The sequence below is a fragment of the Chionomys nivalis genome, chromosome 16 (assembly GCF_950005125.1).
Source record: "Chionomys nivalis chromosome 16, mChiNiv1.1, whole genome shotgun sequence".
Classification (NCBI taxonomy): domain Eukaryota; kingdom Metazoa; phylum Chordata; class Mammalia; order Rodentia; family Cricetidae; genus Chionomys; species Chionomys nivalis.
The window spans coordinates 33,122,803-33,143,986 of NC_080101.1; the positions used below are offsets into that span (position 1 = coordinate 33,122,803).

General features: G+C 40.3%; 1 protein-coding gene across 1 annotated transcript; it reads right to left on the reverse strand.

The window, feature by feature from the left end:
• Window positions 1-4,706: 4,706 nt before the first annotated feature.
• Window positions 4,707-20,268, reverse strand: Akirin2 (akirin 2). Its single transcript, XM_057790232.1, has 5 exons — window positions 19,894-20,268; window positions 8,731-8,874; window positions 7,087-7,236; window positions 5,634-5,705; window positions 4,707-5,396 (listed from the first exon to the last, which is right to left on the reverse strand). Exons 1-5 carry the CDS (start codon window positions 20,120-20,122, stop codon window positions 5,386-5,388), a joined length of 606 nt encoding a protein of 201 aa, XP_057646215.1. The 5' UTR covers window positions 20,123-20,268; the 3' UTR covers window positions 4,707-5,385.
• Between the last annotated feature and the right edge of the window lie 916 nt (window positions 20,269-21,184).

The following is a 21,184-nucleotide window of genomic DNA, read 5'->3' on the forward strand; positions in this document are numbered from 1 at the left end:
CAGAGAACCAAAAAAAAAAAAAAAAAAAAGCCTTCACAGCAGGGTGGTGCTGGCGCACGCAGTTAGTACCAGCATTTGGGAGGCAGAGGCAGCCGATCTCTGTGAGTTCAAGGACAACCAGGCCTACAAGAGCTAGTTCCAGAACAGGCTCCAAAAACCTGGAGTTAGTCAGCAGTTGATTCCCCCAGATGTGAGTGCTGGGAACTAAACTCAGGCCTGCTCTGAGGGCAGAATTTATTTTAATCCCTCAACACAGATGTATGTATCCCAGATAAAACTGAGAAACTGACGCCCCAGGCTGGCTTCACTGTTGGGTAACCCAGGCCTGCTTGCCTGCCTCAAGCTTATGATCTCCCCCAAGTGCTGAGATTATAAAGAAAGGTTTTTACCATTATGCCTAGACCAGAAAATGTTTCTTTAAACAATACAACATTTTATGCATGTAAAATACAGAGGCTGGTCTTAACACCGTTAACACTGGCAGATTTTTATCTTGCCAAGGCACATGTTCTTTTCCTAGGTATTTACCTACATTTGTACGTGCCATATGCATGCTAATTTTCTCTGCCATCTAAGATTAGGAGCAGCACAACAGGAACTTTCTCATAATATCAAAAATACTTGTCATACTAAACCATTAAAATGATGTGTCATAATTACTTGACAGTCCCGAAAATTCAGCCCTTAGTTGAGGAAAACTGAAACCTCAACTAGCTTAGAATTAGGGCATTCATTCTGATTATTTCTCTTTCGTTTTAATGAAATACTAATCTGAAATCTTAAAGTATTTTGTTAAAGAAATATCAAGCATGTGCTGTGTATCTGCTCCTTCCGAGATACTTCATAAATCAAAGAGCCTTGTCTTCCTCATACTTTAGCCAAGTGGTAGAAAACAACAATGGGGTAAGAAGTAGGCTTGCATTGTATCCTTAAAGAATGGTCAGAGCAAACCTCACTTGAGCAAAACTACAAAGAGTTAAAACAAAAACAAAAACAAAAAAATCCTACCTACCCGACCCATGAAAGTGCTGAGCACACTCATGAGGCAGGATAGCAAAAATAACGAATGTCCTGAGGTGGGAGTGAACACCCCAGCTCTATCAGAGGAGTGGACATCCAGAATGGGTGAGGTGGTTCAAGTAATAGCAAGTGAATGAGAAGGGCAGGGGTACGGGTCATAGCTCCACAGGTTTATTTTCTTAAGTAGGAAACAACCTAAACAAAAGGCATACACCTGTAAGTGGTCAGTACCTTAAGAGGAGTGATGAGGAAAGCAGTAACCTGATAGTTGACCACTGAGATGATCCCACAAGGCAAATCTTAGACTAGGGTCAACAGGAGAGACAGTGACACTACAGGTGGATGTACATGACAAGCCTAAGATCCTTTCTGCTTAAAAACAGCATTGCTCTATCGGGGCCTGCTGTGGTTTGGTTAAGGACCAGAGGAACACGTGTGAGGCTTAGTCCCTAGGGGGACAGGTGGAATGTCTAGGAAGGGAGGAAGGTCTAAAGGAAACTTCTCATGACCCCAAGGAAAATGTAGAATCCAACTGCCGGTCCTTTTTACTCTCGCTCCCTGGCTGATGAGCAAGTGGTTTATGTCTACACTGCCCTCAGACATATGCTGCTGCCTCATCGTAGACCAAAGCAACAAGGACAACCAACCACTGAAACCTTCAATGCTGAAATACAATAAACTTCCTGAGGATTTCATTATAGTTACAGAAGGCTTAACTTACTGAAAGAAACATTAGCAGCAAAAATGAGTTTGACTTTGGATATAAATTAGGGGATATGCTGTTAGGCATTTAAGTGAAATGCCACCCAGTGAGGTGGCAAATCTTGTTATAATAGAGATCAGGTCACCAAAATCAATATCGAAAAGAGAGGCAAGGAACTCAAACTCTATAGCTTTGAGGTTTATGCTTATTTAAAAATTTCAGGAAAACAGTAAAAGTTAATATAAGAGCAGCCGGTAAAGAAGTTGAGGAAATATCTTGGTGTTTTAAGCTCAAATGTTATCCATTGATTGGATTTAATACCAGATGACCTAACCAGGTGTTCAAACTGGACAGCAACAGGGGAGAAGCTATTCACTATTACTTTATAACATTGAACCCATAGCATCACCTTATATTCTTACACAAAGGTTTACCCTAAGCACTACAAGTTCAGGGGCTGAAGGTGTGGTTCACTAGTTAAGAACACTTGCTTTTCTTCTTAAGGATCAGAGTTTGGTTTATACCAACCATATCAGACTCTTCAAAACTACCTGTAACTCTGCTCCAAGAGATCTACCACCCTCTTTCTGGTCTCTGTGGGCACCTGCACACACACAGAAACACCTAAAACTTTAAACCTGCCATCTGGTTTATAACTTGTAATGGCTAGGTTATGTTAATTGTAGCATAAAGAAATGCTCCAAGTAACAGGCTTAGTCTTTTCAGAAAGTTAAGAGTTGTTCCAGCCGGGCGATGGTGGCACACACCTTTAATCCCAGCACTCGGGAGGCAGAGGCAGGCGGATCTCTGTGAGTTCGAGACCAGCCTGGTCTACAGAGCTAGTTCCAGGACAGGCTCCAAAGCCACAGAGAAACCCTGTCTCGAAAAACCAAAAAAAAAAAAAAAAAAAAAAAAAAAAAAAAAAAAAGAGTTGTTCCAGAAGCTTAGAATCTTGAATGCTGGGGGTAGGAGGTAGGCTTAGAGAACTAGAGCTAAAAACCCTCAGCAAATGAGGAGCTATGAATGCAGTAGACATTCTGCTTTGGACTGATAGTACTGAGGTTACAGAGAAGCATACAAGAGCTGGCATTTACAAGTCTAACTTCTTGAAAACAATTTATAGCAGCTTATACTTGAAGGAAAAATTCTCTCAACTTCTATGAATGTTTTCCTAGCCAGTTGTCGAGGGCTAAATTTGAAAGATGTGATCTCGCCGGGCGGTGGTGGCGCACGCCTTTAATCCCAGCACTTGGGAGGCAGAGGCAGGCGGATCTCTGTGAGTTCGAGACCAGCCTGGTCTACAGAGCTAGTTCCAGGACAGGCTCCAAAACCACAGAGAAACCCTGTCTTGAAAAACCAAAAAAAAAAAAAAAAAAAAAAAAAAAAAAAAAAAAAAAAAAGAAAGATGTGATCTCTTGTTGGCACAATGTGGGGCGGGGGAAGTTTAAGTGGCACCTAACGAGAGGCCAAAGATACTTACTGTTAACGCTCTAGAATGCAGATATATCCTAAATGCCAATAGTGTTGAGACTGAAAGGCTCAGTTTACAGCCAGCCGCCGTATTACGACTTGTGTTTTTCATACACTAATGGACTCGCAAACTGCCTGGGATACTTGTGAAGGCCCTACAACACTTTGGCTGCTTGCTTTTAAATGAAGTTATGGAATGCAGTTAAGTTAAAAAGCCAAAATCCTGGGGCTGGAGAGATGGCTCAGTGGTTAAGAGCACTAGCTGCTCTTCCAGAGGTCCTGAGTTCAATTCCCAGCAACCACATGGTGGCTCACAATCATCTGTAATGAGATCTGGCGCCCTCCTCTAGCGTGTGGGCATATATGGAGGCAGAATGTTGTATACGTAATAAATAAATAAATCTTAAAAAAAAAAAAAGAATACTTGCTGATCTTGCAGAGGACTACAGGAGTTTGACTCCCAGCCTCCACACAGGGAGTCTTCTGGCCTCAAGAACCTACACACATGCATATATATAAATCTTTTTTTAAAACTCAGTAGAATTCACTGAGCAATATTTTTGATTGGGGGGAAGGGGAGGTTCCCTCTTATACGGACCAGACTAGCCTTGAACTCCTGACCCTCCTTCCTGTCTCCCCACTACCATGAGTACAAGTGTATGGCTAGCAGTTTCAGCTTGCTCTAAGAAAGGTACTTTGAGAACCATGAATGGAAAGTGTGTCAATTCATTCAAGTGATGTTAGTGTTTTGAAAATAATGTTTTGGGTATGTGTGTGTGCCTGAGAGTGTATGTGTATACTATGTGCATCTTGTGACCTTTGAGCATCTGTTGGTGAGCTGCTGTGTGGGTGCTGGGAACTAAACCTGGGTCTTATGTAAAAGCAAAAAGTGCTCTTAAAGGCTGAGCCTCTTTCCAGCCCCTTTAATGTTAATTTTGTCAACACCACCCACCTAGGATTTCCTAAGTCTGGCAAAGTTTGTCTAGATCAGGTTGGCCTGTGGGCATGTCTGTGGGGGGCTGAATTGCCTTAACTGATTAGGAAGAACCAACCTGAAAGAGAGGTGGCACCAGCCCTCAAGCTGTAAGAGAAAGGTAACAGTACTGTGCATCCATTGCTTTCTGCTCTTACCTGGATGCCATTTCCTCTTGTTTTGACTTCCCCAGTGATGAATTATAGCCTGGAATTGTGGGCGAAACTACACTCTTTCTACCCTAAACTGTGTATATCAACTAGAGCAACCATGCTGTCATGTATCACATCATTCAAAAACATTAAAACTGGAATCAAAGATAAAAAATTCTACACTGTTTGAGATCTTGCTATGCAGCTTGCTGTACAACAGCAAGTTACAGAAGCAATTCTGAATCAGAACTTAATTTTTGGAAACAGCATTTAATAAAAGGTAAACCTTACCAGAAAACTAACTTTATTGAGTTCTAGAAAATACTTATATTTAAAACACTACTTTATTCAAATACTACCCATGTGTACAATTCAAAAACAAGCAGAATAGAAGTAAATGTTTTATTTTTCCAACTAAACTCCAGTGCTACAAGGGCAGTAAAACAATGATACACTGGGGGGCTGGGGGTGCAGCAATAAACATTTGTTAAAAAGACTGATAGAATAAATAGAACTACCAAAAAATAATAATAAAGGAAATCATATAAACCCATTCTGAAACCCCAATGAAAGTCCTGACATACAGAAATGCCCTCCTCCTCCACTATTTCACAGAAGTACTGTAGACTAACTGCTTAATTGTCCTGGGATTACATTCTAAATTATTAATAACTGGTTACAGCTTGGTTGTAGTGCACAATTAAAATCACACTAACTTCATCTGACGTGTCATTCTACAGCTTTATTTACATAACCAGTGAAGGGCATGTTCTAGATGCCAACTTTAATCCCTTTCAAACATTAATATAAAGAAGCCAAATTGTAATGATACAGCAAAACGAGGCCACTGGTATTAATACAAGTAGCAAAGGTCCACATCCAGGTGGTAATGACATCACGGAAATTTCCAAAACCAATTGCTGCTGCCTAAGAGTGGTTGCCACTGACGAAAGCTTGAAATAACCTGTATTCACAGATGGGAGCTGGCACTGTTGCACGTCATAGCTGGGACCTCCTGCAACAACTCAACAAGGAACAGGGCAGCCCACAAATGCAAAAAGCGTGATTCATGAAACATCTGGAGGAGAAAAGGAGTATTAGTGCAAAGAACGAGACAAAAATAAAACATATAAGATTAATTCATTTGTAACATCGCCCCTAGGTATTTAAGTGACCAAGAGCATTTTACTTCTGTTTTAAACCAACCTTATCTCTACATTTTTTTACCCTAACTCCAACATCAATACATTTTTATCGACTCTTTTTAAATATGAAAACATCATTTCAGTTTATAGTTCAAAGGTCAAATACTTACAACTAGCAGGCTGTTCTCCATATCGCCGCATTATCTGATCATGCGTAAATTTCACAAATGCATCATATTGTTCTACAAATAAAGATGTGTCAATTATATGACTTGCAAATAGCCCATGTAATGTATTTGAAAATATAAAGCTACATGAAGGCACTCTAACACCTTCATCCTTCCCATAGTCTCAGTAGTAATTGTAAACAGTGTTTTCCACATCCATAGGATACAACATAAAAATTTAAATTTACGCCAGGCAGTGGTGGCGCATGCCTTTAATCCCAGCACTCGGGAGGCAGAGGCAGGCAGATCTCTGTGAGTTCGAGACCAGCCTGGTCTACAAGAGCTAGTTCCAGGACAGGCTCCAAAGCCACAGAGAAACCCTGTCTCGAAAAACCAAAAAAAAAAAAAAAAAAAAAAAAAAAAAAAAAAATTTACTAATACTGCAGCTGATCAACATAACTAGTTCTTCCCTAGGGCCATGAAAGTGAGGTGTGGGTTTTAAGAATGTTGATCTCTTTTTTTTTTTTTTCCTGGAATGCTTTGGTTAATAGACAACACTGTGTCAATGTACAGAAAATACTTTCACCAGCATAAAACATGGTGGGAATAATTCAGTTCTTACAACAATTTCTTGGTGTGGCAGTTTGAATAAGAATGGATCCAATAGGTTCATATATTTGAACACTTGAACATTTGAGTCTCCAAAGAGTGGAACTCTGAAAAAATTAGAAGGATTAGGAGGTGTAGCCTTGTTGGAGGAAGGTACACCTAGAGCCCTCATTGGCAACACTCCAATATTTAGTGTCGAACAATTTCCCTATCAAATTTTATTTGATTACCTTACATCACTGGGGTTGGTCTTTATTGTGGAATATTTGTTTAAGTAGGCAAAGATGTGTTACATCTGTTTATGCTGTATTTGTTTAAATATGTAATCCGCTGTTTTACCTCGCCTGCCTAAGGCACCTGACTGGTCTATTAAAAAGATGAATGGCCAATAGCTATGCAATAGAGAGAGGAGGGGCTATAGGGTGAGATAATAATTAGGAGGACGAATCCTCCTACTTACTGAATCAGGAGAAGAGACAGAATGAAAGAGGTAAAAAAGTCCTGAGGCAAATGTAGATGAAGAGAAACAGGTTAATTTAAATTACAAGAGCTAGTGGGACAAGAATTAGATAAAGCCAACCTTTCATAACTACTGAGTCTCTCGAGACTTGGGAGCTGATTAGTGTGACTCAAGGTTTCCTAAGCCCACACCAGGTCTGGGCCTTCTCTCTTACTAGGGATCAGGGTGTAGCTCTCAGTTATTGCTCTAGCGCCTATCTGCACGCTGCCATAATCGACTAACCTAAAACTGAACAAGCCCCCAGTTAAATGCTTTCATGATGTCTCTTCTCAGCAGCACAACAGTGACTAAAGCACTGGGATATTCTAAAATAAATTCATTTGTTACCTGCAAGTTTTGTGTTCAGTATTTCTTCATATTCTTCTCGAACTTTCTCTTCCCGTTCTTTCAACAAACGTTCACAGATCATCCCAACCTGCCTTAGAGTGAATAAGGGCTGTTCTTTTTTTAATGGCGAGGATGTTGCAGATGAAGTCCCTATGTACAACATAAATAAAACGGCACCTGATTTAGAACCATAACAGAATGCACCCTGAAGACAAGTTTCATCAGAACTGTGCCATGTCCTTTAAAATTTATTCTTGAGAAAACCTCAAAACAAAATTATTGTAATGATGGAGTTTACAAAACTTTTAATATCCTCCCAGCAAATACATGCTTAGAACATTTAGTGGTTCATTTACAAAATTAGCCACAAAAGAAATATAACTGATTTAAAGCTTCAGTTTAAAATTAGAGTACTATAAAAGACACACAACCAGATTATGCCACCACTTCAATATTCCTCATTTTTCAAACGCTTTAGTGTCCTATTAAAGAATCATGTCTTAAAAAGTTGCTGTAGGGGAAATCCTGGAATGTAGATACTTAATTTAAAAACGTAATTGATTCTAAGTTTTGAATAGTGATCATAATTTCATTTGTTAACATAATGTATTTCACATAAGTTCATTCTTAAAACTGCAACAGCACCAAAGTTATCAAACTAATGCAGCTGTATCCAAAAGCTGTTGCACCACCAGTGTGTCAGTTTCAAATTAGCAAGAATATTTCTTCCATGCTTTCATAACTAAAAAGTTTTAAGAGAAAATTGTTAACGCAGAGAGCACAGATATGTATTAAAAACTTTACGAATAGGATATCAACATATCTCTAACAAATTGACTCATGACCAAACATTCAGAAAGTCCATTTTTGTGACTTCTTAAAGGAGGAAGGCTCTTATCATGATTATTTCTTTGAACTATGTACTTTTCTCTAACAGTTTTTCATTAATGCCACCAGTTAGGCTAGTCTGTAGGGGGGAAAACATCTATATTTTATGGTTCTGAGTTCTGAAATATTATTAATTTAACAGTCACTGATAGTATCAAATAATGAGATACATCATAGAAAAATATTTCCTTAAACAGTCATCCTCTTTAAGGATCATTTAAAGTACTTTCAAGTATATACACACAGACAAAAGCATAAAAATACATAAAATTGGGTGTTTTGAAAGTTTTTAATGGAAGTTACAAGTCATTATACTTACAAAGTGTCTGATTTAGGGCTGCTAATAAAAGTGGCTGTCTGGTTGCTGGGAATCCAAGTGCTGATTACTTTAATATTATAACTATATTATATATAATTTTTTTTTTTGGATTTTTCGAGACAGGGTTTCTCTGTAGCTAGCATAATTTTTTTTAATCTTAGAGAAAAACAAGTTCTTTAAGTCACTATAGGCATTTGCATCCTTTCTTCTCCCGTAATTTCTCACATAGCATTTCTTTCACTTATTAAAGTTTCTTATTGGGGCTGGAGAGATGGCTGGGTGGTTAAGAGCACTGACTGCTCTTTCAGGGGACCAGGGTTCAAGTCCCAGCACCCACATGGCAGTTCATAAATGTATCTAAATGCAGTCCCTGGGCGATCTGACACCTTAACAACATTACACATAAAATAAGGCTTTAAAAAAAAGTTTCTTATTACCTGGTGAGGCTGGTCCACTGATGAGAAATGCATGTGGCTGTGAATCAGAACTACAACCCGGGTCTGTCTGCTGAAAACTAGCTTCTAAATGTCTTCTCTTCTGCATACGTTTATACTCCTGTTTTATGTTGTACAGAATTTGTTCTAAAAGGAAAAAGTTACAAATTTGGAAAGATCTAAATTTTCATGATATACAATTTCCTTGAGCACAGTTAACAGGGGCACGTTTTTTAGAAGTAGTATATCCAACCCTCTTCTGGCCTCTTCAGGCACATACATGCAGCATACACTCCCATACACACATATACACATAAAATGAATCCTAAAAAATAAACAGCCCACCTGAAACCTAACAATTCAAAGTCAAATCTTGTTGAGCACTAACTAGTAAATGCTAAACTTAAGCTTTTTACTCAAAACAGTGGTCAGATAGTCTGATTAAAACACATTTACTTAAACTCAGCTCATATCCATTATATATAGAACTACTGAAATGAACAGGCATTTCCAACCATTAGAAGGGAAGACTATGTACAATCCAGCACAGGCCAGTGAAAAGTGACCACAGATCTAAAATAACAACGTCCAAGGCAATTAATACTTCACCATGCATAAAACTGTCACTGCCTTAAGTTAATATGAAGCACAATGAAACCTGAAACTATTCCAGCACTAACAACAAAACATTCTGAATCTTGGGAATAAAAGCCCATGTGGTACAATACACAAGAATCACTGCACTACAATGCGGTTATCTTTAACACAGCCACTGAAACAGTTAAGATCATATCCAGAATATTATTTTTGAGCCAATACGATTCACTATACAGATTTCTAATTGAAAATAGGAACTTTGGGGCTGGAGAGAAAGCTCAGAGGTTAAGAGCACTGGCTGCTCTTCCAGAGGTCCTGAGTTCAATTCCCAGCAACCACATGGTGGCTCACAACCATCTATGAGATCTGGTGCCCTCTTCTGGCGTGCAGGCATACATGCAGACAGAACATTGGATACATAATAAATAAATAAATTTAAAAAAAAATAGGAACTTTGATCTAAGCAGAAGACACCTGAGGTCTGCACTCCCCTAGTCACCTACCTCCACACTAACTCACTAACTCTATGTGAGACAAAATCCCAAGAAGTTTAGTGAAAGCAGAAGTAAACAATGCAATAAAAAGAGACTTATATACAGTAACAATCCTATTTAATATTTAATACTGGTGCCTTTCATTTTTACTCTTCAGTAGTCTCTTTTCTTTGTCTAAGAAAATGTTCAGAATTTTAAAGAAAGGATTATTTTACTTATCTTTTTGGTTTTTATTTCTATTTCGTGTATGAGTCTTGTGCCTGCGTGTAGATAACTATACTATATGCATATAGTGACTGTGGAGGCTGGAAGAGGGCATCTGATCTCTTGGAGCTGGTGTTAAGGATAGTTCTGCATGCTGGGAACAGAAAGGTCCCCTGCTACTAAATTCCAGTTCATATGACACCAAAAGGGATGTGCTGGATATCCAACTGCTTTTATTGTATGCCTCTAATGTAAGTATCTTCTCAAACAGCCTACAGGTTAGAAACTGTGGGCAATCTTAAACTTTAAAACAGCAAAAATAGCAACAGCAATAAGTAGGGAAGAGAAAGGGGAAATGGAACCAATCAAAACCCAGAACGGGGAAAATATATGTGCTACAGAGAATACATGGTCCGATCTAATCTAGAAGCAGAGTTAATAATTCAGCTCTTAGTCCAACTCACCAGTCATAAAGGCAAAATAATTTATAGTTAAAGGGTTTACAGTAAGCTGTTGAAGTATCTCTAGTTATCAGTGGCTTTATACTACCAGTGAAATAACAGAATCTGACCTTGCAGTGGTTACAGCATTTTTTTCTTCCTCATGTAGATGCTAAATGAATGAATGCCTCTTAGACAGAAATGTTACATAATGCAAACTTAGAATCTAACTTGGTTTGCAAAGACAGAGGGGAGAAGACTTTTTTTAAGGACAGCATAATTAAAGTTGAAATACGAATCCATTTCCTATTCATGAGCTCAGGCATTCTTCCTCCCAAATAAGCTACACAGAAAAATGGTGCCAATACTTGCTAAGTCATGTTTCACACACTAAATAACATCCTATTTGACTCTAATACTTTCTTTTATTATTTTTAAAAAATGTTTATGTGTAGTGGGGCAGTGGCGGCGCAAGTCTTTAATCCCAGCACACAAGAGCTAGTTCCAAGACAGGCACCAAAGCTACAGAGAAACCCTGTCTAGGGGGGCAGGGGAACGGGACCCAAATAAACAAAAAGTTTATATGTGTCTGTCTTTGCACATGTGTGTGGATGCCCAGAGACCAGAGATAACCCTGGAGTCGGAATTACAAATAGTTGTGAGCTGAATACCATGGTTGCTGGGAATAGAACTCAAGTTCTCTGCAAGAGCAATAAGCACTCTTAACTGCTGAATAATCTCTCTAGCCCCATATTAAAAAAAAAAAATATGTGTGGCCAACATTTGAAAAACAGTCTCTGATTTCTCTAAGATAATCATCATGTGATTGATGACAAACAAATGCATTTTTCTGTAGTGACTACTATAAAAGAAGAATTAAGACCAACTCTCCAAAAGAAAATACTGATTGGAATCTAAAGATTAATTCATGAATTTAAAAGCCAAAAGATTCTGAGCTGGGAGTGGAGGGGACAGTGCAGTGAGTGGCCCTCAGAAAGTGAAGACAACACAGGAGCAAGATGGCTACCTCTGGATTTAACTAGAGATCCTGCCTCAATTAACTAAGGTTAGGAGTGACTGAGGAAGACTCCAAATGTCAATTTTGAACCTAAGCTAAGACATAATGCAAATATGTATACAAACATACATGTACACTTGTATACATACATATATATACATACCATACACACACTTACACACACACAAAGAGAAAGAGAGAGAGAAAGATGGTTTAGAGAAATGGTCTGGATTAAAGATTCAAATTAGTGAGTCATCTGTGAGTAGAAACTTAAGTCATGCAACTCCTTTGGGAACTATTAAGTGAGGTGGCCATGGAGCTGAAACTAGAACTAAAGAAATCCTGTATTTTACCGGGCGGTGGTGGCGCACGCCTTTAATCCCAGCACTCAGAGGCAGAGGCAGGCGGATCTCTGAGTTCAAGGCCAATCTGGTCTACAGAGTGAGATTCAGGACAGTCAGGGCTGTTTTGCAGAGAAACCGTGTCACAGGAGAAAAAAATCCTAAGATTTAATGTTAGAAGAGCACAGAAAGAATAGCTAAAAATTTCAAAACATGAAAATTAAGTGGCATTAATTCACATCACTGCTGACTGGCTTGGAAGCTGTTTGAGGCACAAATGCAAACAGGCATCTGAAAGCTCTTTCAAATTCCTTTTAGAGCACAAGCTAGAAGAAATGTTTTCAACTGAAGACCCAAAAACAGCAAAGTCAAGGAGGTCTGTGGGTGGGGGTAGTTAGGAGGACAAGACTCCTTTGGAAAACAAAAATCTTTCTTGACTTTTATTAACACAGTTAATTCACAAGGATACTTATAAGACGAGACAAGGACAAAGTTGGTAATGCTGGTACTAGGAAACTAAAGAAATTGCCATATTATGACCTCATTTTTTTTCTGTAGAAAGGCAAGATTATTTGTTGAAAGTATGATTATTAGACAAATTTTAATAATCCCATTCAACTCTGCCTGCCTATTCCCAGCACTAAAGTAGAAATGCTTTTGGTCCACACAACCCCAGACAGAGCAGGACTACCATCACTTACACATTTACATGAATGTGTTCTGTTTCAGTGTCTTCTTATTGAAATGTCAGTCAACATAGACCTAAGTGTGGGGCCCACAGGTTAAAATCTACTACTCTGCTGTGCTGTATTGCTACTCCCATTCCACAAGTACCACAAGCTACCTAAATAAATTACAATAAAGAAAGCTAATGTTTAAAATTAGAATACTAAAACAGCAATACTAATATTTAAAATGAAGTATGACTTCATCTAACTGATAACTCAAATAATGACCACTATGCAAAACAAATTATAAGAAATCTCATGCTATGATCAGAAATTCACATAAGAGATGCCCTATGAGGGGATGGAGAGATGGCTCAGAGGTTAAGAGCATTGCCTGCTCTTCCAAAGGTCCTGAGTTCAATTCCCAGCAACCACATGGTGGCTCACAACCATCTGTAATGAGGTCTGGTGCCCTCTTCTGGCCCGCAAGCATACACACAGACAGAACATTGTATACATAATAAATAAATAAATAAATAAAAAGAAAAAAAAAGAGATGTCCTATGAGTCTCTAAACTGCCTCCTCTATGATAGGTATGTTATGATATCTATATTCATTCAGGGAGGTATTTTGTTGCTGTTTTAAGTAAGGGATTACCCTAAACCAGAAGATAAGCATTGCTGCACATCACAATGCCAGTCTCCAATAACGCACTATTTTACACTAAGTCACTGAAGGCTGATACAGTCAAGATCAGGTTACACTGTCCTGGCAATAACAACTATTATCTATACTTCCAATTATATCATAAAGTTCTTTCAGGTAATTATATTTCAGCACTGGATAGTCTCTTAGGGATAGGGACAATAATACTTGAAAAATCCTACTATATTTTATTCAATTGCTAAGGCAGTTTAACATTGCTCACAGTACTCTTTATTTTTGAAGCAGGGTCTCAATATGCAGCCCCCTCCTGCCTCAGCCTCCTGAGTGCCACCACACCCAGTACTATCTCATCTGAAAAATAAAACAAGGTTGGGTGGGGCTGGAGAGATGGCTCAGTGGTTAAGAGCATTGCCTGCTCTTCCAAAGGTCCTGAGCTCACAACCATCTGTAAAGAGGTCTGGCGCTCTCTTCTGGCTGTCAGGCATACAGACAGAATATTGTATACATAATTAATAAATATTAAAAAAAAACAAGGTTGGGCAGTGTGACATGTGCCTTTAACAACCCAGCACACTGGAGAAAGTGGCAGTCAGGTCTATATAATGAGTTCCAGGACAGTCAGAGTTATGTAGAGAGACCCTGCCTCAATAAGTAAACAACCAAATAAGTAAATTAATACGTAAACAAAGGACAAGTCTCAATAAACAAATAAATAGCAAAAAAGAAAACAACAGTTCTCCTAAGCTCATCCCTAATCTATCCTCATTCTTATTTTCTTAAGGTGTTATAAATAGTAACAAAAATGAATACTAAAAAGTCAGCGAACATATAATTTCAGAAAAGTGAGCAAATCTCTAATTAATGGTGCAGTTCCTCTAAATGAGACTTTTACAATATTGTAATGCTAGCAGTCCATATTTACCATCCATTCCCACCACCTACAAGATAGCTCACAACCATCCCTAACTCCAGTTCTAGGGGATGTGACACCCTCTTCTAACTTCCAGAGGCACCACATGTGTGTGAATCACATTCATAAACACTCATACATATAAATATTTTTCTAAAAAGTACCCAGAAGTATCATTTAAAACTTTCACTGCAGCTGGGACGTGGTGGCACACACCTATAATCTCATCACTCAGGAGGCAGAGGCAGGCAGATCTCTTGAGTTGGAGGCCAACCTGGTCTACAAGAGATAGTTCCAGGACAGGCTCCAAAGCTACAGAGAAACCCTGTCTCGAAAAACAAAAACAAAACAAAACCCTTTCACTGCAGTAGTTCCTAATTACACTTTCCTCATAAAATACTTTAACTAAAAAGAACTTTGTGCTAAAACATTAGCTGAGAGGGTACTAATAATTTTGAAGCTAGTTTCAAAGTTGGTATCATTCTCATTTGGCCCGCACCAGCTCTAAAACTTCAGAGACCTGTCTGTGGTCATTCTTCTCAGACTATTTATGAATCTCTCAGGGAGTTGAGATATGCTGAGATAAACTGAGTTCTAGAATTGCTATACTCAGCAAATCTACAGAGCAGTATCTGTAGATGCCAGATCCGTTCAAATAGGAAGTGTTTCCCTTCTCCTTACCTTTTAAAAATTGATAATCTTATCAAAGGCAAGTAATTCATCAAATTTTCACATATGCAGAGAAAATTTTGTGGATTAACAATACTGCACAGTATTAAGGTCAACAGTAAGGGGTACTGTTTAAATACTAGGACTACAGGATCATAAAATTCTGATGAACTAATTAATCCAGTTATAGTTAACTGGAGGTACACACTCTTAAGTATCAGGTTTACAATACAACCCACAGTACAAAGACCACTACTAATGCATTTATTTGCCAATTCCACTGAGAAACTAAAAGTAATTTAGCAGCTGTCTAAATAACCACAAATATTAAAAGACACTCTGACTCAATAAAATGACATCTGAAGTGAGACACTGCCTTCTCCAACAGACATCTCATTTGTTTGCCTAGAAGCATTTATATTTTCTTTAAGCCAGCTGGTGTCTCCATTTGGAGGCATCTATCAATGTCTAGTGAACAATCTATTCCCCATTCACAAGCTGTAGTTTCCATTTAATGGAAAGCTTCCAACAAATACAATGAGTTCTTACAATGGAATTTAACTTTTCATCCAACTCAGTTCCTAAAACAAACTACAAACAATGTACACATTAAAGTTAACTAGCCAACTCAGAGTCAACATCCACAGAAGGTCATTCACCAGACCACTGATTCATAGTATAATTACAAAAACAATGTGTTAGATTTGACTGATAGTACTGACAGTCTATGGTTTTATTAAAACAATTCCTTTCATGGGGCAGTGGTGGTGCACACCTCTAATCCCCGCAGAGGCAGACAGATCTCTGTGATTCAAAACCAGCCTGATCTACAAAGCAAGTTCCAGGACAGCCTGAGCTGCTACACAGAAAAACCCAGTCTCAAAATACAAAATAAAATAAATAAATAAATAAAATAAAATTATAAAAAGTAAAAACAACCCCTTTCTTAGGAATGCCTTACCAATCTTTTGGTTACACAATAATATAGATATTAAAAAAAACTTAGATTGCCAAATAAAAGTCCAGTACTGGTATGAAATACAGCTCCTTACAGTGTTGGTCAGGTGTCCAGAGATCTCTCCAAGACTACTGTCAATGTTATTAGCTGCCCTCTAGAACTTGACGGTTAAGACTCTCGCTGAGGACACCACACACCCTGGTCACTGGATATGGAGCAAGCTGGTACTGACCCAGAAGCTCCTCCCTGTTAGCTAGCTTCCACAACAGCAGGTGTTTTGCAGGCTACAATGAAAGAAAAGTCATCCCAACAGCATCACCCAGCTGTCAACTCTGAGCTACAAAACTGATGTCTGGCATGACAAGTTCATGAGTAAAACAGTGGCGTGAATGTCACAGGGTAAATGCCCTGCTATCTGACTGCGTTTATGATTTCCACCTGCTCCAAGGCAGAAACACATGTTTGACACTGTAAACCTGGCCAAAACCCCAAAACTGCTCTAGCCTAATATTATTGTTAAATGGCCATGGTAGCAAACTGCCCTATAAATTGTATCTCTGTACCTATAGATTAATGTAGCTCTCAGACCTCAGAAAATTTTTCTTGTATACTATTCACAGTTAACACAGAAACTCACAACTGGTCAAAGTGCAGGGCTCAGTTATAAAGAAAGGATCATATCATATCTCAGGAACAATCACGGAACAGGCAGCAAATAAAGTAAGGGCCAGATGTCAGGGAAGACCAGAATCAGTGTCTTCTGGACATGACAGGACTGAATACAGCAATCGTCATCACAGGTTCAAGACCTGCATAAAAGATCAAGCCAGTCAACACTTATGCACAAGACTCCACCCTTAGCTAAGGACCTATTAACAGCTGATGGTATTTGGTGAAAACAGTCAATTTTCTTTAAGCTCTTAGTAGATCAATCATGCTCCAATGGATAACCCCAAATTCATAAGCAACACAGATTGGGACTTGATAGGCTATTTTAAGGGGTGGGGGAGAGAACATGAAATTGGGAAGCAGGGAATGGGGGTGGGGTGGATCTGGGGAAGAGTTAGGTGTTTGATCAAAATACACTTCATGTGTGTATGCATTAAATTCTCAAAGTACTAGGGGAAAAAAATACATCCTTAAAATCTTATGTAAGGCATGGTAGGGCGCACCCACCCTCTAATCCCAGCATTTGGGAGAGCACTGAGTTCCAGGCTAGCTAGGCCTGCATGATAAGAACATTTCAATCTCTCTCTCTCTCTCCCTCCCTCCCTTTTCCACCAACTTCCCAGGATAAGTATTTGATACACTCATTTCCCCATCTTCATTTAAATGTTTTTCTCTGTCTCCAAACCAATCCACTATTCTTTTACACACTAAGTATTTTAGACATCAATCACTGAATTATAATGCTAGGCCAGAGTATGTACAAACTTTTTTGGGGGTGGGGGTAGGGAATAAAAGATCAGACAATAAATATGAATTCCGGGGCAAAATACTCTCTCCACAAATCCTTAATGGACGTTCAACCTTTTAAATAAAGGTGGACAGGCATAACTGGATCCCAACTGTTATCATGGCACTGACATTTAAATTCTTTTGATTTTTCAATGTCATAAAATAATCATTTTTATTCTTTTTCAGCCATTTTAAAATGTTATTTTAAAAAAGCCTTGCCTCCCAGTCTGTACAAACAGATGGCCATAGTTTGTCAGACCTACCTAAAGCAGTTCTGAATCAGTAAGTCAGGCACACCAAAAATCATGTTTGAGATATGATGTGTAAAAGGGGGCAAGAACTGAAGCCACTGTTAATGAACAGAATAACAGTTTCAAGTCTTGAGGGTAAGAAAATAAGCTAGACTCCTTCAACTAGCCCTTTTCTCTAGTATTAAGTTGCAAGTTTGAAAAAATATTGACTTAAACAAAAGCAGTCATCAAATCAAAGTTTGGAATCACCTTCTTGGAATGTCTAAAATAACAGTCAGGGTTTAAATCAGTGCCCAAGTTCCTGAAGCTGCTAATAAGCCCCATCAAAGCCTCAACATCACCATCAGAAGTGACCGTGAAGTCTAAAAAAGAGCAATGAGAAAGACAAACTGTATATGGTACAAGCACTGTATAAACTTCCAGTTCTTACAGTATTATTAAAAATTACAGTAAATATGTACATTTAAGCAAATTTAAACTTTCAGCAATCTTCCCTCATTTTTCAGGAAGTCAATTTTCTACATCAATATTCAAATTAATTAAAAATAATCACTTACTATTTAGCCAACTATAAACATTAATTAGGATGTGATTTTAGGTTTCAAGATAGGATCAAACTATTAGCTGGCTTAAAGACTAGCAATAATTCTAATCATTTTACTATTGTACTTTACCTAATTGAAATGTGAGAGAACACTTAGTATATTAATCTCTGCTCCAAAGAGAGCAATGACATGACAAATTTGAAAGATCACTATTATTTCTGAACAAGTTCCTCTAAGTAAAGGAAGGTGTATAGTTCCCTGGTGTTTCATGTATGTGTTCAAGATTATTTTAATTGCATAGGGATATACTGTAACTCACAAACCTAACACTACCCTAATGAAATTTATTGCTGGTTACAGCTACTTTGAAAAGACCTCATTAGTAGTTAGGGCACCATTTCAATGCTCAAAGATACCATTTCATTAAACACAACTAAAAATGTCTGCCCCAAAGAATTCATTCTTCACTTTGTTCTCGCTTTGTCTGTAATGTCTAAACTAGTGGTTCTCAACCTTCCTAATGCTGTGACCCTTTAATACAGTTCCTCACGTTGTGATGACCCAACCATAAAATTATTTCGTTGCTATTTCATAACTGTAAGTTTGCTACTGTTGTGAATCGTTATGTAAATATTTGATATGCCACCTGGGGTCGCAACCCACATGTTGAGAACCACTCATTAAAACATATCCGTCATGAATGCCTTTATACATATGTAAGGGAGAGGGGACCAGTTTAGGTACAATCATTAAATAAAATTCTTGGCATTCCTATGAAAACTGACTGTAACTCTTAAAACAGTATTGCCCTAAGTTAGAGCAAATATTTAATAGCAAGAATAGGTAACTGGGGTCTCACCATGGATTTGGGTATGGCTATTTAAATGTGACAGTAAGAAAAAACCCACTTGGTACAGTTAATTGTATATGGAAATTACCAGATACAGAATTATATAATTCCCGTCTTTTTTAAAATGAGGTTCTGGGGGGAAAATTCAATTAAGCTAATCAAAGCTCTAAGGATGAGATCACCAAGGGGGCTCTCTCTCTCTCTCTCTCTCTCTCTCCCTCCCTCCCTCCCTCACAAACCTTTGCATGCCACACACAAAGGAAATAATAGATTTAGACTTCAAGTCCACAGAAGTCTGCCCTAAGACTTGCACGGAGGAAAGATCCCTAGGTACACACATCATGTACAAAAGCAACCAAAGGTACGCCCGGCAGTCACTTTCAGAATGTTTCAAGACTTCAAGTCGGAAGGCCACTGGAATCTTGAGGTATTCGTTACTCTCGAGGCTAGGGTGGTTTTCGTTGGGTTAACTAAAGCGTTTACAAATTAAGTCAGTCCCAATTTAAAGGACAAGTGCTTTTCATTAAAAGTTCGGATTTCTTAAGGACTAGACGCATAGCGAGATCACATTACAGTACTCGGGAAGAACATTTGCTTTGTTGTTGACCCTGCTAGGGAAACAGGTCTTGACTCAGCCAAAGTGGCGTTCTTGTGGGTGATTAATGACAGGCTTACAACTCGCCCCGGTGACATCCATCCCCCTCCAGGCCCCACCCCTTCTATACTAAAACCAGCCAAGTCTAAAATGGAGGAGGGGCTGCCTTCTCGCCTCAAACCACTCAGTCACTGAGTTAATAGCTGCAACCAATCGATTCAGCCCAAGAGACCGGGAGATTCGGGTGAAATGTGACCCTTCTCTCGCCGGACTTAAAAATAATATCACCCTCTCTGATCATTTCCGCCGGGTCAACCCCAGTGACCCTGCCCCCAAATGATCTTCCTCACAATGAGCTACCCCATCATGCCGGCCAGCACGGCCCGTACCCACCCAACCTGCCGACACCGCCCCCACCTTGGTTCAGGCCCTTTCCCTTTGTGTCCGCACCCCAGGCGCCCGGCCGCAGCCCACCCCGGCGGCCCCGGGGCCGAGGCCCACCTGTGGTGAGGCGGGAGGAGACGTCGCCGAACGGGGAAGGCTCCATCCGGAGATACTTCTGCGGCGAGGCGGCGGCGGCCGAGGCGGCGGCGGCGGCGGTGGCGGCCGCAGGGGAGGCGGTAGCCGACGCCGGGGCCGACAAAGGCGCGCACCGCCTCCGCTTCGGAGACGCGGGGCTCAGCAGAGGATCGAAATCCAGAGTCCTTTTCAGAGTGGCTCCGCACGCCATGGCGGCGGGCAGCCGAGGCCCGGCTCGGGCGGGGCCGGGAAGGACGGGGGCAGAAGGGCCCTCGGATGCGCCCGGTGGGTGTGGGGCCCGGGACGGCGGGGCCGCGGCAGGGCAGGTGGGCGAGGCGCGAGCGTCGCGCCGCCGGCTCGGGGCCGCTCCCGAGAGGCCGGGCCACCCCTGCCGTGCGCTCGCTCGCTCGCTCGCTCGGGCTGGAGCGCGCCGAGGCTGCTGCGCGGAGACCGGCTCCCTTCGGAAGTGGTCCCGGCCAGGGGCGCGACCGAAACGCGATCTCCCACGCGCCGGGGCCGACGGAAGCTGGCGAGCAGCGGCGACGCGAGGCGGCTGGGAGGTGGCTGCGGCCGCACAGCGCTAGGCAATGCACTCGACCCTCTCCTTCTCCACAGACCCAACTCTGCCACCCGCCGCCGGCCCCAATATGGCGTCAATAACAACGCCGCCGATTCAAATCCTGCGGCTCCAGGGCGCCTGCGCACGAGGGGCGGGCCGGGGCGGGCCCACCCGAGTGCATTCTGGGATTTGTGGGGTTTCGCTCACGGCTGGAATCCGCCTGAAAGACGGTTACTCAGAAGTCACAGAAACTACGACTCCCGTCATTCAAGGCGCGCGGTCCCGAGTTCCGGGTTGAAATTTAAATACCCCCTCATAAGTAAGAGTAAAAAGATGTAAGGAAGAGAAAAAGGAGTCTCTGAGACAGTGGAAAAGACGAAACGAACCCCCTAGAAAAAGCAAGCTAAGCAACTTAGAGGTCCCGTTAAGACTCGGCATAGTAACTTAAACGGGAAATAGCAAGCAGCTAATTTAATAGCCTGAGAGAGATTAATTTTGCTTAATAAAGCGCCCAAAACCAAATCTGTCACATGGAGAGAATAGGAAATAATGAAAACACCAATTTGGAACCATGAGACAGAACAACAGTAATAATAGATTACAGGATCTTTGAAGGCTATGCCTTGCATTTCCCAGATTGCTACTTGTTTATGCTTATTGAATTCTCCAAAGCTGAAAATGAGTAGTAACATTTGAACGAAGCACAGAGTAAAT